The sequence below is a fragment of the Anopheles arabiensis genome, chromosome 3 (assembly GCF_016920715.1).
Source record: "Anopheles arabiensis isolate DONGOLA chromosome 3, AaraD3, whole genome shotgun sequence".
Lineage (NCBI taxonomy): Eukaryota > Metazoa > Arthropoda > Insecta > Diptera > Culicidae > Anopheles > Anopheles arabiensis.
The window spans coordinates 51,312,221-51,330,562 of NC_053518.1; the positions used below are offsets into that span (position 1 = coordinate 51,312,221).

Sequence of the window (18,342 nt, forward strand, 5' to 3'; positions counted from 1 at the left end):
AGCCAAGGTACTCACAGCACAGGTGGGTATCGAACATCACAGACGGAATCAACTGACATGTTCGACTCGACGTTTGTCTTTTTTGTTTGTTTGTGTCTGACAGTGCACCTCCATATGATTATATCCCAAGCGAAAATTTTCGGACGATAACTCATACACTCTAATAATTTGACAAGCAATATATGATTGTATGTGTGGTTCTTCCATTCGTTACATTTCGCTCTCCAAGCCAAGCGTTGAAGCAGGTTATGTGTATTTCTTTTTGACTACTATGTTTAGTTTGCATTTAAATCAGTTGTGTTCTTTCGTATCGTATTATTCATATAAATACCAACAATTTAAAAACTATTTAACCTCAAAATGTCTAACGTTAGACGTGCAATGAAGATAGAAAATATGACATTGCACGCGGTTGTGGTTATGTGCCGAAAAAAGTCTGAATCTCGTACACTGTTTCGTTTATCAAATCGTGCACGAAATGTCAATCGAAACCACAGCCGAAAAGTGCCATTTTCATTCGCTTGGGATGGGTTTGTTCGTGTCGGATGTCGTGTTCGATTGCTGCTAGCAGCAACCCAAGCTAAATTTTTCGAGGATAATGAACATAAACTCATGCCATCTCTTTCTATTCATCAGCTCTACTCTCTCACACGCATCGATGAACTTTTAGACATCTCTTTGTTCATTGTGCTATATTTGAAGGGTTTAAAACTGATAGATAGCGATTCATGTTCATGAACTAGTAATGGTCAAATGGTAATGGTGTAATGTTTGCACCATGGTCGACATGAGTTCAATTCCATTTTTATTGTTTTCATTGTTGATTTAAAGTTTTGATTTCTTTTTAAAACATGCAGCTCCAGTAACTTCAGACCCCTTTACTAATTGTTAGAAATGCGTGTTTAATAGTCAATCTATTATTTTTATTGTTTTATTTATTTCTTTTAATTCATTTAGTATCAGTACCCCTTCATACAACAAAACAAGCAAATAGCACGATCATGAATAATACTATGGTGGCGCAACTGGCAAAGTGATTCAAAGTAGAATTAGCGATGTGGTTGGTAGCATCAAGGATGAAGCATGAGCATGAATTGGAATATGAGGGAAGGGAATGAATCCGAATGTTCATTTCTATTTTTAGCTCTTTTTGCATGGGTTCATCCTTCACGTGTGTTCACTATCCCCAAAAATGATCTGTATTTCGCTGGTCTTTTAGGGGATAGTTCGTTAACGAATTATCCCCGAAAAGACCAACGAAAACCAGCGTGGTCGGGAGCTTGGGAATCGAACACGACATCCGACACGAACAAACCCATATAATCATATGGAGGTGCACTGTCCGACACAAACAAACAAAAAAGACAAACGTCGATTCGAACATGTCAGTTGATTCCGTCTGTGATGTTCGATACCCACCTGTGCTGTGAGTACCTTGGCTGTCAAACGCTTCACAGCTACAGTAGATAGAATTCAATTCGGGACATTTTTAAGTTTGTTTACGTAGTTTGTCTCTTTTTCTTCTTAAAATTGCGTGCAAAATATTTAAAATAGCTATCAATAATTATTGTTAATCTTTTCAATCAATTACAACATCAAATATAAAGGATTGAAACGTATTAAACTATTGTGTGTACATAATCCATGTGTATGCACTGTATGTGTTTTGGCATGGACGTTTGTTTATATTTTTCAATATTAAATTTGAATGATTTCTATGTTATTATAGATGTGAATAACTAGTAAATTATGAGTTTAATCTTCCCCCTGTAGGTGGATATTCATTTAAACTATGAAAATGCTTCATTTTCGAGACGAAAAGAAAGGCGTATTGCAGTGCATCATGACAGGTCTATAAGACATCGAACAGCTGACAGAGCACCTATCGAACAGAGTCGTGTTTGTTTGTCTCGTTCGATTGGTCCCAGAGCGCCGCCTTACGCTTCGTGTGACGTTTGTAAAATATGCAGCACTCTTGTGTCAGCAACAGCAGCGACTGATCAATTATCAAAACAGAGAGTTGGAAAAGAGCGAAAAGGATATTTTTTTAATCATTCTGCATACTGTGCGGGTTTTCATTTTATTATATAGTGGATTGTCTCGGCAATTTTGAAATATAGTTGGGGTGTGTGTTTTGCATAGTTTTAAATACATTGAAATTAGTGCTGCTCAAATATGGTTGACAAATTAGGTGAGTTGACTTTGTATCATTCAATATCGTCATGAATTGTTCTTTGTGCGCTGATATCAATGTTTTTCAAACGTATTAGCTTGCATAAGTCATTCATGAACGTTCAATTGGGTATTAAAAAGCATTATAATAATATTCATAAACAATCGTGCACATCTTTGATGTGTATACATAAGTTAGCATTCTTTGTACTTGATCATAGTGATGACGAGGTATGAATGACTCATCCATGTTTAGCTGTATCAGCCGCATTCGGTCTTTGGTTAACTTTTGTTATTGTCAACAAATGCTTTCACCGAACGAATTTTATATGCCTTAGTACAAGAACAAGACCGTTCAAGACAACACTGACATTTGATCTTCACTTTGTATATGGTGCAATTAAAAATTAAAACATTTTAACACCAAGTATAGCAAATTACCAAACAATCTTTCTTGATATTAAGAAAACAAATATTGAAACATTTATTCAATTTAATTAATATTTCATTTTACGTTGTTTTCAGTTAACAGCGAAGCCAATGCTCGCCGAATACAGATGGTGGAAAACTGTTTCGGAACATCTGGCCAACCATTGTTTCTTCCCGGGCGGGTCCTGGTAGGTGAAGGTGTTCTTACAAAGATGTGTCGTAAACGACCAAAAGCTCGTCAATTTTTCCTATTTAATGATATTTTGGTGTATGGCAATATTGTTATTGGCAAGAAGAAGTACAACAAACAACACTTAATACCGCTCGAAGAAGTCCAACTGCAAGCACTGGAAGATAATGGTCGTAAGTAATACTAAGGGCCAGTGCTCTCCAACCTTTTTAGGATAATTTACCACTTGTGTTTGAAAATAGATTTGCCGCGACCCTGATACATTAAGTGCATATATTTAGTGGACTAAGTATAAGGCCTTTTGATAAAAAATACGATAAATATTATTCTAGACAGCAGGGTGGCCACTCAACCGGGAAAACCGGAAAAACCGATAATTAGCCGGGAATTTTATTTTTCCAGGAAAAAAATTGGAAAAAACATGGAAATTCTCAAAAAAAAAAAAAAGGGGAAATTATCACAAACTTTTGCTATCACTGTTTACCATCGTACGAAGTGCATTTTAAATTTATGGGATGTTTTGTATATTGTTCCCAACTTACCACAGGCCATCAACATTACACCAATGTGTATGAACAACATTTTCCGTTTCTCACATATGGTACGCAATATATGTACTATAATTCTCATTTGCACTGGTGCAATACTTAAGTTCATCGATATCGGTTCTTGCACATTTCGGGTATAGTGTGCTTATTCGTTCTACCTTGCACTCGTCTTTTGTTATTCATCTCTCGTGAAGTTGCGGTCGTGTCGGATTTAGTGGGCGATCCCAATTTTTGAGCAGAACTGATAATTTTTGTCCCCTTTAGCAATTTGAAGGTTACCCAATCACACATCGCCTGTACATTGGCTGTTTGCATTTTGGTTTCGAGCGCACGATTGAAATTTTGTTTGTAAAAATTTGATAGAAATCATGAAAAAAATGGTCTTCAAATATGTTGTCACACCTCCAGATTGGATCCTATATTGTTGAATAATTCACTAATAACTTTTATCAAGTTTTTTGACTAGTGTCCTTCGTTCCCGTAATGCCCGTGTTTACTTACCATCCTCTAGATAACGATTTTTGAAAATGTATGATATAATAATTTTGAATTGAAGTATCGAAGCATAGTGAATCTGGAAAACAAAAAAAAAAAAAAATCGGGAAAAACCGGGAAAAAAACGGGAATTTAAAATCCTGATTCGAGTGGCCACCCTTCAGACATGCCACCCTTCAGACATGCCTGTTGCAAATTTAATCTTGATTGTGGGGGAAAAAATAGACAATTTGTATTGTAATAAGCTATTCTTTAAAAAAAAAAACAAATCTTTCGCGGATTACGTCTGTTATCGCCACGGACCACAGGTTGGAGATCACTGCCATATTCGATATCATGTAGGATATTTTTTGTAGTAGCAAATATTGTGATTCACCCATCTTTGTTTGTCATATATTCTGCTCCACACAGAGTACCGGAATGGATGGCTGATACGTACAGCGACTAAGTCGTTTGCTGTGTATGCTGCGACACAAACAGAGAAGCAGGAATGGATGGCACACATCAACAAGTGCATAGAAGATTTATTGCGCAAGAGTATGGTGAAGGTTGGATTTCAGTAAATGACACATTCCCTTATCAAGTTTTTTTTTATTTAACAGGCGGCAAGAAACCAGTTGAAACACATGCTGCTGTATGGGTTCCGGATAGTGAAGCTACCATCTGCATGCATTGTAAAAAGACTCATTTTACCATGATTAACAGACGGGTACGTTTATTATAGAAATGGCCAGTTATCATACATGTAAATTTTCACTTCATTTAGTTGAAAAGTTACTTACACAACACTTAAGATACGGGATTTTAAAAACATTGAGGACTTATTAATTTTTTTTAAATTATTTTAGCATCATTGTCGAAATTGTGGAGCAGTAGTCTGTGGTCCTTGTTCGTCGAAAAAATTTATTCTACCAGGCCAGAGCAATAAACCTCTGCGAGTATGTCTGGATTGCTATGACAATCTCACATCAATGAAGCGTGACGGAGTAAGTATTGACACTAAAAATATTTGTTGCATAGTATGTAACATTATTACTCATACATTATCTTAAGTACTTCGATTGTTCGGCTATTTCTAATGACTTTTGGAATTGTTTTAATGTATGTATTAAGTATTTAACACTTAATATGTGGCAGCACAATTTTTGTGGGCGCACAGTAATTGAGTTCCCGCACAGTTTGTACACGCGCACACAGCTACTGAGCGGCCGCATAGTTACTCGGCAGTATCGGGGAGCTCGTTCGTTCCCGGGAAAGTTCGCCGCGACGCTCATTTTCACTCATTCCATAGCCCTCTATGATTAAAAATAAGAAAACTGTCTATGATTTGATCTGCCCAATCTAATGGTACAACCCTGTCCACTCATGAGCGACGAATGTTTTTCGACGAACGACGCCAAACACACGAGGCGTAAACTTTGGCGTAAACTGAATTTCAGCTATACAACTCTATTGTCTTTTGACGGGAAGTTTACACTCTCCCATATAAATCAAGCGTAAACTTTTTGAGCTTCCTGTGTCGCTAGTATAACCCGCATATTGGATTTGAACAAGCGTATTGATTTACCGTCAGACATTTCGCACAAACAAGACAGACATCTTTCCGTATCGGGGAGCTCGTTCATTCCCGGGAACGTTCGCCGCGACGCTCATTTTCACTCATTTCATAGCCTATGATCAAAAATTAGAAAAACCCTTGTACAACCCTGTCCACGCATGAGCGACGAACGTTCTTCGACGAACGAGCTCCTCGAAACGGCCGATCGTTTCAAATCTATCTAATTCCAAAGAATTTAATCGGCCGTATCGGGGAGCTCGTTTTTCGAAGAACGTTCGTCGCTCATGAGTGGACAGGGTTGTACCACTAGATTGGACAGAACAAAACCTAGACGTTTTTCGGATTTGTGATCATAGAGGGCTATGAAATGGGTGAAAATGAGCGTCGCAGCGAACGTTCCCGGGTACGAACGAGCTCCCCGATACGGCCGAATGTCTGGTGTCTTGTCCGATTGGTGCCAGAGCGTACACCGCGCTTAAAATAAAGCGTATTGTGCGCGCAAAATAACTGTGTGGAACATAAACCTTTGTGGGGCACAAAAAGTGTGCGGAGTACAAACCTGGTCGTGGGAACCTGCTTCCAGTGGAGTTCCCGTTGGAACTTGACTCCGCGCGTGGAGTAACATCGATGGCTCGCTTGCGACCGTTTTTTTACTCAGCACCTGTATCATAGCGCGTAGCGCATGTGTACATAACTCCTCCCTCCTTAAACGTCGAGCGTCCTCGATCGACTTACCGACGTTTGCAGTGGGATGATGTTGTGAATAGCTTCGGTAGACATTTTCTTCTCTGCATGTTTGGTTTTGTGTTTGTAGATGCAAAATGCAGTTATAAGAAAGTCTGTTAGAACAACAATTAATATCCCTCCTGCAATTGAATGCGTGCGTAAGCGGAGTGTTATTGTATGGAGTTGATGTATGTTACTAATATGCATTGTGTGCAGATCTTGTATACTTGGCTTGTTAAGAGTTATTTCTGTTTTGCTGCCAGTTAAAGGTAGGAAGTAGTCTTCTTGGTCTAACACATCAATATGCGCAGTAAATGTGCTATTTAAGATTTTTACGGTGCAATTGCCGGTTTCAATTAGTGTGGGTACTGCTATTATTTGGCTGTTTGAACATGAATCAATGACTGGCACTCCAAGGGTGGTATGGTGTTTTTATGTTTGGCTACAAATTTTACATCCGTCTCTACTCGGGTGTTGTTTACGTTTAGAGTTTCTATTCGTAAGAGGTCATAATCTTTTCGCTCTACTATCGGTATTTTTACTACTAGAAATATTTTTTTACCTATTGCTGTAACTATGCATGAAACATATTGTGAAATTTCCTCTTTAAAGTTTAGAAATATTTTCTGATCTTTTAATGTTTGCCATATATATTCCGTTTCGTTTGACGATAGAATATTTTTGTGTATTATGTTAGAACGAGCAAAGCTAATCTGTTCTTCTATGTCTTCTAGCAGTTGTACAATGTTATCAATGTTCAGGATAAGATTTACTTGTTCTATTTCAGTTTTTACGACTTTTATCTGATTATTCATTTGATTTTCGATTTTTTTAAGAGTTTGTGTAATTTTGTTCACTGATTTTTCTATTTCGGAATTAATTCTAACTTGAGCGTTAATGTTGGATATGATTTTGTTTTCTGAATGTTCTAAATGCTCTAGGTTGCTGTTAATAATGTTCAAATCTTCTTGATCTGGATTTCCTGCGATTATTTTTATAATTGTTCCTAAACCATTTATTATGCCTCTCTTTTGTTTTCTAGGTCTTATATTTCCTAATTTCTTATAAGCTGATAGGATTTTATAGTCTAAGGTGTCCTTAAGATGGTTGGTTAGGCAAATATTATTGGCTAAATTCTGAATATAGTTAAGGTTAGTTTCTATTTTTTCCAGATTTATTGTATGTATTACTCTATGATATCCAATTTTTATTTTGGCCGTTCCTATTTTTATTGCGACTATTCTATCTTCTCTAGGAATTTCTCTGTAAATTGTTGCTGTTATAAGTTTTGAATTAGTCCAAACTATTATGAGGAAAAGAGTCATTCCAAATTTCATTTTTAGTTTTTATAATATTCAGCTGTGATTTCTGTAAGGATGAGAAAGAATTTAAATGGTATGTTAGGTTTTTCGTTTCCTTTTCAATTTTGATTTATGAATTTTTCTTCCATTTCGGTCTAAAATATTTGTAACTAGGTTATCGAAAACTTTCGTTTCACGATACCTTTCTTCGTGTTTTAAATTATTTCTTTTCCTTTCGAAGATCGTGTCATTGTCTTTGAATAGTTCTGGTTCTTCTCGTGTTTTGTTTAATTTTTCTATGTATTTGGATTTTTTTCTTTTTGTTTTGTGGCATACACTCTATAAAGTTCCTCTTTTGTTTAATTCTTTCTTGAAGGTCCTCAGGGATAGGATCTTCGTTTTTGAAGCCGAAAAATAGTTCTTTAGGGGATATGTTTGTTTGAGAGTGTATAGAATCATTGTAAATTGAGACTGCCAAATTAATTTTTGAAGTAGTTGATAAATTTTTTGTAGAATCTCGTAGTGAGATTATGTTGTGCAATTCTCTTACTGTTCTATGGACTATTTCAATTGTTCCATTTGAAGAGGATTGACCAACACTTGTATAATGAGTCTCGTCTAGTCTCGTGTTTTGTTTAATTTTTCTATGTATTTGGATTTTTTTTCTTTTTGTTTTGTGGCATACACTCTATAAAGTTCCTCTTTTTGTTTAATTCTTTCTTGAAGGTCCTCAGGGATAGGATCTTCGTTTTTGAAGCCGAAAAATAGTTCTTTAGGGGATATGTTTGTTTGAGAGTGTATAGAATCATTGTAAATTGAGACTGCCAAATTAATTTTTGAAGTAGTTGATAAATTTTTTGTAGAATCTCGTAGTGAGATTATGTTGTGCAATTCTCTTACTGTTCTATGGATTATTTCAATTGTTCCATTTGAAGAGGATTGACCAACACTTGTATAATGAGATTCTATATTATTTTTTCAAGAAATTGTTTGATTGTGGTGGATTTAAACAAACATTCTTGGTCCATCACAAGCAAACAAGGTCTTCCAACGTTAGCGAAGAATTGAGTTAGTGCTTTTAGTATATGTATAGCGTTTCTTGATTGTAAAGGAATCGCCATGGTTAGTCTTGAGAACTTATTGCAAAGGGTTAGAAAATGTTTATCACTAATTATAAAGATGTCCATATGAACGATTTCCAAAGGTTTTTTAGGAGTGGTAGTAATTTGATATTTTTGTTTATATGGGCGTCTTTCATATTTAGCTTTTTGACATATTTTGCAAATGTTAATAAATTTAGTAATTTTAGTTTTCATGTTTGGAAAATAATATTTTCTAGCAATATGTAGTTTGGTCTCAATAATTCCTCTATGGTTTGCATTATGTTGTCGTTCAATAATCAAATCTTGGTCAATTTCATCAGTTACATCTTCTAAAATTGTTTTTGTCCAAAATAGTTTGATCGATTTTGCGCGAGAGAAATAGTTTTTGTAGATAATTTGTAAGTTTTGTAAGATTTTTTCGTTGCAACAAATGCCAGTAACACATTTGGGAGATGCATATTCTTTGATTATGTTGATCAACATAGCTGGTCCAAAAAGGGGTGTTTTTATTGTTATTCTATGATAATTTCCGAAAAGTGTAATTGCTTCTCGAGAATCATTATTATTTTCTTCTAGTATTATTTGATTTCTAAATTCATTTAGTGGTTTTTCAGTTGCTGGGATGAATTCGTCATCATTAGTATCTGCTGAGTGTTGCGTCATAGTGTCAGTATTGTTAGAGGCAGTATTTGCATTTAATTCGGATGTTAAAGCAGGGTTTTCTGTTATGCGGGATAGTGCATCTGCATTTCCATTAAGAGTACCTTTTTTATACTTAATTTCAAATTCGAATTCTTCCAAGGCCAGTTTCCAATGAAGAAGTCTTCTATTTAAATCATTTTTCTGTCTTATCCAAACAAGAGGTTTGTGGTCAGTTCTTATTTCAAAAACTGTTCCGAAAATGTACGGTCGGAAATGCTTGGTTGCCCAAACAATGGCGAGTAGCTCTTTTTCGGTAGCTGAATAGTTGCACTCTGTTTCGTTAAGCGTTCTAGAAGCGTAAGCGATTGGGTGTTCCTTACCATCTTCGAATTTTTGTGAAAGTACAGCGCCAAGGGCGAAGTCACTTGCGTCTGTTTCTAAAATGAATTTTCTGCTAAAATCAGGATATTTTAAAATTGGATCAGTAGTGAGCATTTGTTTACAATCATTGAAACAATTTATAAATTCGTCATTATGTGTTATTTTAGAACCTTTCTTAAGACATTTTGTGAGAGGTTTGGTCAGTTTTGAAAAATCTTTTATGAATTTTCTGTAATAACCAAGGATTCCTAAGAAGCCTTTAATGTGGGTTGTTGTTTTTGGTATGGGCCAATGCAATATTTTTTCTATTTTGTTTGGATTGGGTTTGATGCCATCTTGAGTTACGATGTGTCCTAAGAATTCACACTCTTTTCTTAAAAATTCACATTTGTCTAATTGAACCTTTAAATTTGATTCAATTAATTTTTTCAACACTTTATTCAAATTGTCCAAATGTTGTTGGAGTGATTTACCAAAAATAATAATATCATCTAGATATACGAGACAGTTTCTTCCTTCAAGGTCACCTAAAATATTATTCATGGCCCGTTGAAAAGTAGCAGGTGCGTTTTTCAAGCCAAAGGGCATTCGTATAAACTCGAAGTGTCCTTTTTCTGTGCTAAAAGCTGTTTTTGGTCTATCCTTTTTATCAACTTCAATTTGATGAAAGCCGGATTTTAAATCAAGTGTAGTGAAGTACATGCTTCTACCTAGCTTGTCCAAAATTTCTTCTATATTGGGAATAGGGTATCGATCATCGATCGTTTTTTCATTCAATTTTCTATAGTCAACCACGATGCGCCATTTCTCCTTTCCACTTGCATCTGATTTTTTAGGGACTATCCAGATTGGGGATGTCCATGGAGATATAGAATGTTGGATAATACCGTCAGCAATCATTTCTTCGATTTGCCTATTCACTTCTGCTTTATGAATATTGGGGTATCTATAAGTTTTTGTGTGAATGGGTATATCGTCTTTAGTTTTTATTCGATGTCTAATAGCGGTGGTGCATGAAAGTTTTTCTTTTTCTTGATGGATGATGCCTAGATTTTGTTTAAGAATTTCGAAAAGTTTATGTTTCTCTTCTTTGTTTAAATGATCGGTGCGAATTAAATTTTCGAGATTTGCTATGTAATTTTGCGGATGATCATTATATGGGTGTGTGCTCATGTGATTTATTTCGATCATTTTGTCTAATTCATATGTTTTGGCTGGTTTAGTCCAATGAAATGTTAATGTGTCGCCGTAATTCCTGGCAAGAACTTTAGCATATCCTTGTTTTGGTTTATAAACGCCTGAAGGAATTATTGCATCTTTTATTTGAATGTCTTTTGGAAGAAAAATGTTTCCTTTTGTTTGAGAAACAGGAAGCTTTATAATTTGAGAATTATTAGCATTTAATGTAATTAAAGGGGGTTCTAATGTTCTTATTTCTAAGTCGATTGTACGATCGGGTAAAATAAGTTTATGATTTTTTGTATCAATTAGTGTTTCCATATCGGAGAGTGATTCGTATCCGAGTATTCCGTCAAAATAATTATGACATTTGAAAAGGTAAAATTTTAATTTTTATCTAGAATGGTTATGAATGTGCATTCTTGTGATTTGAACTTACCATTTTTATTTTTTATGGTGATTGTTTCGCATTTCACTCTTTGAGTTAGTGGAACTAATTCTGGATTTAAAAAGTTTTTGTTCGCTCCGCTTTCTACTAAAAGTTTGATGTTTGAGCCATTTAATTTTGTTGTGTAAAAGGGTAGTCCGTTAATTGCGTTTAACTCGGTGGGTTTAAGTTTGCAGTAATTTGAAAATTTACATCTTTTTCATTATCGGTTTCTTCGTCTGAATCGGATTCTTCTGATATTGTTTTTCCGTCATCTTCTTCGGCTGTATGCGAGAAAATTTTGTTTCTCATATTGGACCGTAAGGATTGATCGACGTCCATGGGAACAATTTTTGTACGATCTGAAGATGGTTTCATGTTATTGAATGGTCTATTTTCAAGGTATTTTGGTTGTGAAAATTTATTATCCCTTTTTACATTTTTATCGACACTAGGATGTTTTTCGAACCCATTATTGGTGTTTGATTTAGTTCTTTCGGCGTTTTGGAATCTGCATAGAAAGGCATAAGCTGATTCCAAGTCTTCTGGTTGTGCGGTTTGTGCATATCCAAAATATGTTTTGCTCAGACCATTTATGAACGCAGCGAGGCATTCTTGTTCTAAAAACAGGTTAATTGCCTCCCAATGTGAAGCGTATACCGTATTCTGTCTTGCTACTGATTTCATATTGATCAAAATTTCTTTTGTTTTTCTATAGTGAAGGCTCAAAGATTCGTTTTGTTTTAGGTTCCACAGTTGTGTTCGATACGTTGCGATGTTATTTCGATCGCCATAAACGTTCTGCAAAATATCTGCGACTTCATCAAAAGTAGTAGGGTTTCCGTTCACACAAATAGTGTCACGTGCTTTGCCCTCTATCTTATTAATTACGGTCTGTTCGTAGACACTGAATATTTCTGGTGCCACATTGTTTTTGAAGAGGTCTAGTGTTTTTTTAACTGTTGTTAACTAACCGATTAACTGTTTTTTGTTTCCGTCGAATCCGGGAATGACCCTAATTGGATCCGGGATACGAAAATAGTCAGCACTGCGACTCGAGGTCGTTGGCTGTTGTTGTTGTTGGAAGCGTTGTAAACTATCATTTTCCGCTTGGAGTGTGTTAACGCGTTCCTCTAACAAGCGCATAGATTCAATCAATGCGTGTATATTTTGTTCCATTTTCACTGGTATTTTCTTGTCCCTAGTGAATTTCAAAGAACGAACTTTTGGGAAAGGGGTATATTTTGGCATTCAATGATAAAAATTGTTTGTTGCCTACCGCCTTTTTATTATAAGGGTGGGAGAACTTATGCTTTAGGATGTAACTCACCTTTTTTATCCACGTGTCGGGAAATTAGTGTTTTCCGTTACCTGTCCTTTGCTTTGTCCTTCCTTTTCTTCTTTGGTCGCTCGTTGTCCACGGATTGGGTCAGCGATTGTCCTTCCTTTTCTTCTTTGGTCACTCGTTGTCCACGGGTTGGGTCAGCGATTGTCCTGCGTTGATTAGTTTACCCAGTAACGCTGGCTGGGGAGTCTTGCCGCTAGCTTTTGTTCGAATGTTCTCTTCCAATTCTAAATAGTTGAAACCAACCGTTCGTGCACTTGTTCTTACACTTTATGAAATAATGAAATTCACGCGATCGTCACGAGTCAACCACGGATCGGGCGATGGAGCAAAGTCCGGGCGATACACAGATTTATTTCCGTTATTTCACTGCACTGTACTTGAACACTTGTCACTGAACGTGAATTGGGCCTAGCCGACTGCGCCAATTATGTTTACGATAGCCCGGAGTAAGTTTTAAAAAAATATTACTGGGGATCTTTATTTGCGAACTGCTAAACTAAGACTAAAGCTAACTTCTGGATTCGGTACTATTTAGCTAGGCTGGTGTTTTCGGTGCTGCCAGGTTTGCTGGTCACGTTGTCGTCCACGTTTATGATGATCATGTTGCCTCGGTCCGTCTGAACATACGACACCACACCTGGTCGTGGGAACCTGCTTCCAGTGGAGTTCCCGTTGGAACTTGACTCCGCGCGTGGAGTAACATCGATGGCTCGCTTGCGACCGTTTTCTTACTCAGCACCTGTATCATAGCGCGTAGCGCATGTGTACATAACTATATATACAGTGAACCCTCTCTTATTTGAGAGGCGATGGGACTGTCGAATAAGAGAGGTTTTCAAATTACAGAGGTGTAAAGTGAATGAAAGGTCCATCCAAACAAGAAAGAGACAGAACATTTAGTATGCAGCCTTAACTGTTGCTATAGGAAACTGCGAACAGGATTGCCAATTTGAGCATACATCATTCAATAACCATGGCAACACCATACACAAATAAGAGGGACACAGATTTCAGAGGTTTTCCAAATTAGAGGAACAAAAATGTACTGGAAATCAAGGGACTGTGCAAAATGTTCAAATAAGAGAGGTTTTTCAAATTGGAGAGGTGTCAAATAAGAGAGGGTTTACTGTATATATATTGTTATTTTTTTATTGTTTTTACAGAACAAAGCACTTGCCGGCAACAACAACAAACCAGCTAACTCTACTGAAAGCTCCGGTGAAGATGATTCAGGAGATGATGACGAAACTCTTAAGGATAACGTGACCCACGACGAGGTATATATCAAAATTCTTCATCCAAATAAAATGAAATAAATCAAATATCATTTTAAAATATTTACAAAACAATTATGCTGTATCGACCTTGGTACCAACAAAAGCCGGCATCGCGAATAAATGAACACATTTTAACAGTCGTTTAAAGTTCATTTTGGATTTACCGAGTTCATTTGTTGTCCATTCCTGTTAAAATAAACGATCGTCAAAACAGTTAACGACTGCTCGATATCGCAATAGGCAAACACGGGGAAAAAATCGAGCAGTATAATTAAACGACTGTTAATTTGCATCGCATACGCTATTGACAGTCGTTTGTTTAACGGCGGCATATGACCAGTCGTTAAAATTAACAAATGAACTCAATGCGATCGTGATGCCAAATTCTAGCAGTTTTTAACGACTCTGGTTAATTTTTAACGACTGTTAATTTTAAACCAATTATTTCGCGATGCCAGCTAATGTTTTACCATTTCCATATCATGGTATAATCCAGGAGTATCTTCTCCAGGCATGTTAAACATACCGCTTGCGGACCACTTGCCACTTGCCTATATATTTATAAATAGGGTTATGCGTATCAATGCTATCTACTTCGAATGTACGGATGTGCGGATTGATTTCTACTCAAGTCTGTTTCGCATAACTATACAGGTGTCCCCCGAGATACGACTGTATTTGGGACTGAAAAATTTCCCAAAGCAAGGCGTAAGTCGAAAAAGTCGTATGTCGAATATCTATGAATATTAAGTTTATAACCGAAGTTGAAGAGTTGGAATTTATGATATCGTGTTTTTTATTTAAAATAATGTTTGATAATGTAATAATTATATTTTAAAAACCGTACACAATATAGATATTCAAGATAGGGTAGTTGTGGAATCTTTGGAAATGTGTGTATAACGGTTATCAGTCCAGAAATTCAAAAAAATACATCAATTTCTTGTCAATGACAACTTTTAACTGTCAAAATCAAAATCGTCGTATCTGCGAATCGTCGTAACTCGAGGGGGTCGTAACTCGGGGGACGCCTGTATATCTATATTATTTTTTTAATTATTTTTTAAGGTTTTCCCCTTTCTCACCTGCTACATTTTACCATGTAATAACGCAAAATGTGCGCGATGGTGAAAAATTCCGACAGCGCTTCGTGTGGTCCTCTCTCGTGTTTCTAGTTTTATTCTATTCCGCATGTCATCACTCTCCCAGTTTTCCAGATTGAAATGAGAATTCACTCTTGATTTGGTTGCGGCAGCCTAGCTGCTTCACACTAGATATTTTCTTCTTTTTGCAGTTTGCTTTTACACAAGAGGATTCACACATGTGTTCTCACATATTTACATACACACACACGGTGGTTGGTAAATTGGCGTGAATGTTTCCAGTTCTGCCTTCTCTTCTTCCTCCTTCTTCACACCGCGCTGTAACCCGTTTGGTGGTGCGAGTGTTCAGCCTGCTTGGTTCAGGGAAGATGTCATGAAATTTGGCGCGCCTCGACCGCAGTGTTGTATGAAGGCTGTTGATGAAAATACTCAATTAATAGACACACTTTGTCACATCTTCAAATCAAGTGTAATCTTTTCAACAAACTTACCTTTGTGCTTGAGGATCAATTATTCAACGACTTTGAACGCTTGTGCACACAGTAGCCGGCATCGCGAATAAATGAACTCTTTTTAACAGTTGTTTAAAGTTCATTTTAGTTTAACTGAGTTCATTTGTTGTTCATTCCTGTTAAAATAAACGATCGTCAAAACAGTTAACGACTGCTCGATATCGCAATAGGCAAACACGGGGAAAAAATTCGAGCAGTATAATTAAACGACTGTTAATTTGTATCGCATTCGCTCTTGACAGTCGTTTGTTTAACGGCGGCATAGGACCAGTCGTTAAAATTAACAAATGAACTCAATGCGTTCGCGATGCCAAATTCTAGCAATTTTTAACGACACTGGTTAATTTTTAACGACTGTTAATTTTAAACCATTTCTTTCGCGATGCCAGTAGCGTTTCACTTCTGAAGAGAGTTGGGGACAGCTAGCGGTAGCAGTACACATCTGAAACTTGTATAGCTGTTTTAGTTAGAATACATGTCATATAGCGCCAGACACTTACAGAAACAATTAGATGATAACAATTCGTCCTCCGATGAAGCAGATAGAATACTGCCGATGGTGCAGTGCTGGAAAGTGTTTTACGCAGGAAAAATAGTTCACGCAGCACACAAACACACACTCTCACGTCCACGGTTCAGAGCACACTGAAGTCGCTCTTTAGCTTGGATGGAAAAGAGCAAACACCCAGATGAGTGCGATGGATGAAAATGACTTGTGTTCAACAGAGATGGGTAGAATCAAACACACGAAGTGAGCAGGAGAAATCTCTTCGTGTGGCAAGAGAGAATTTACTAACACCCCGATGAGCGACAAACGTTGTGGAATGTAGAAATGGGATAGGAATAGTGAGCGAAGGCATTTTGTGGACATGAGGTCAGATCAGAGTGACGGAAAGTCTTCTGTTTTACGGTTTTAGTTAGTTAAACGTTAAACGTATATTTGTACTTTAATTTCCTTTACAGTTGATTTTCCAAGTTTTACAAGATGCAGCACGTATGCTTTACAGGTTATTTTTCTTATACAGTGGCCGGCAATATAAAGTGGCCACTACTTACAATTTTTTATCTTAACATAATTTTTAAACCTAGTTCATCGTAGACCTAAAAAAAAACAAATAGAGGCGATTTCACGTACTGCCCTGTGTGTAGAATCGGTTTTTTTTACGGACGGATTTGCCGTATTGCTTATCGGTTTTATATTAATAAACAGGCGTATTCTATTCTTATTATCGAGTCTTCTCGTCGAATTTTGTGTGTTAATTTTTTGGAAAAGTTCACTTAGGTGTTCATTTTCTCGATTCGAATCGAATCGAGTTCAGAATAGAACACGCCTGTTAAACAAATTTATACCAACACCTTTGACAGAAATGTCCTGGATTAACGAAATAAATATTTTTAGGGATTCAGGATATAATTGAGATGGGATCGAAATTAATCGAATTAATTGAGATGGGATCGAAATCTATCCAAATTTCAATTTATCTAGAGCTAAATTTTTATAGCGCTAAATACACGCTCCGATATATTCAACGAAGCTTATGAAGTCTATATATATATATATATATATATATATATATATATATATATATATATATATATATATATATATATATATATATATATATATATATATATATATATATATATATATATATATATATATATATATATATATATATATATATATATATATATATTTTTTTTTTTATTCAGGAGTAACGGTCCAAAAAGGCCGTATTGCTTAAGAGTAGAAAATACAAATGTAATTCATGGCGCTACAATCCATACTGGCAGGGAGACATTTCCTTCTCTGAGCCATGGAAGGGCACCTTATCCCGGGTGTACTCGGACGCCTAACAAGTCTATATATTACCATTAAAATTTCCGTTTGTTTGGAATGGGTTTGTTTGACTCTTTTCCGTTCGACTCACATTACAGTCTCACACAGACCTTATACAGGCCTATTATATTGCGTTCGGCATTCGAGAAGATTCACTCGCATGTTCATTTTGTTCATTTTCGTATCGTTTTGCGACGTTCCATTTCGAGTAACTCATCGGTAGATTCGAGTCGACGAAGTAAAAATCGGTACCGTATTGCTCGAACAGGAAGGTGCATTCGAGAGATTTTCTGCCGACAGCTCAAGCTGTCGGAAACGCGCTAATTTAAACTCACAAATAATTTAAGTCACTGTCTATGTGTGTAATAAAGTTTAACATAAGTTTATCAACACTCTCATCACTCATATTTACCCCATTTCCAACAAAATTATGGAAAAAATGATTTTAAAGAAGTGCTGAATCCGTTTGTTTACACTCACTCCGACCGCCGGTTGCTTCGACCAACTGTCAAACACACAGATGCTAGAACAAAAATGTCGACGAAACCTTTCGACCGACGAATGATTCGAATGGCGAAAACGATACCAATTTTTCTCCCGCTCGACTCGAATTCTTCCAACAAAATCGAATGTCATTCGAGTAAAATAATAGGCCTGATAGTCTCACCACTTTACGACCTTACCTTATAGTCTCACCAGACTTTAGCCGACCTCGACGTATGTCAGTGATTACCTAGGCCGCCTTAGGGGAACTGGGGAACTTCGACACCTTAAGGTTTTCCCCTGATTGCAATACTTTTGCCAATGTAAACTTACTAGTAGACATCGGAAAAGCTTTTTTGATGTATTATGTACCTTCTTACGAGAAACTACGGTTCCTGGATTGATTTTGATAACATTTTGATAAAAATAAAAGAGTGTGTTTTTTGTTGCGTCACGACTGCAGTGCAGTACGATCGTCGCCATGATGGGGTGTAATCGACACCTTTTTAAATTAACAAACTCTGATGGCCTGTAGTTTTTATTGAAGTTCAACAAAGTATTTCGTACCAATTTTATGAAAAATTAACACCAAACATTATTGAAATATGCGAAAGAAATGAAGTTACAA

The 18,342-nt window shown here is 36.4% G+C and overlaps 1 protein-coding gene and 1 long non-coding RNA gene across 2 annotated transcripts in view; one reads left to right on the forward strand and one right to left on the reverse strand.

Annotated features, from left to right (window-relative positions):
- The first annotated feature begins 1,962 nt into the window (after positions 1-1,962).
- Positions 1,963-18,342, forward strand: part of LOC120902679 (pleckstrin homology domain-containing family F member 2) — a 22,695-nt gene continuing 6,315 nt past the window's right edge. The window contains exons 1-6 of the mRNA XM_040311640.1: positions 1,963-2,191; positions 2,698-2,964; positions 4,246-4,371; positions 4,437-4,543; positions 4,683-4,820; positions 13,663-13,776. Of these exons, the coding sequence (XP_040167574.1) occupies positions 2,176-2,191; positions 2,698-2,964; positions 4,246-4,371; positions 4,437-4,543; positions 4,683-4,820; positions 13,663-13,776 (768 nt within the window). The 5' untranslated portion in view covers positions 1,963-2,175. The remainder of the gene's footprint in view (positions 2,192-2,697; positions 2,965-4,245; positions 4,372-4,436; positions 4,544-4,682; positions 4,821-13,662; positions 13,777-18,342) is intronic.
- On the reverse strand, positions 15,018-16,772 carry LOC120902680. Its single transcript, XR_005739462.1, has 3 exons — positions 15,892-16,772; positions 15,371-15,507; positions 15,018-15,292 (listed from the first exon to the last, which is right to left on the reverse strand). It is a non-coding gene; the product is annotated as an uncharacterized LOC120902680 (long non-coding RNA).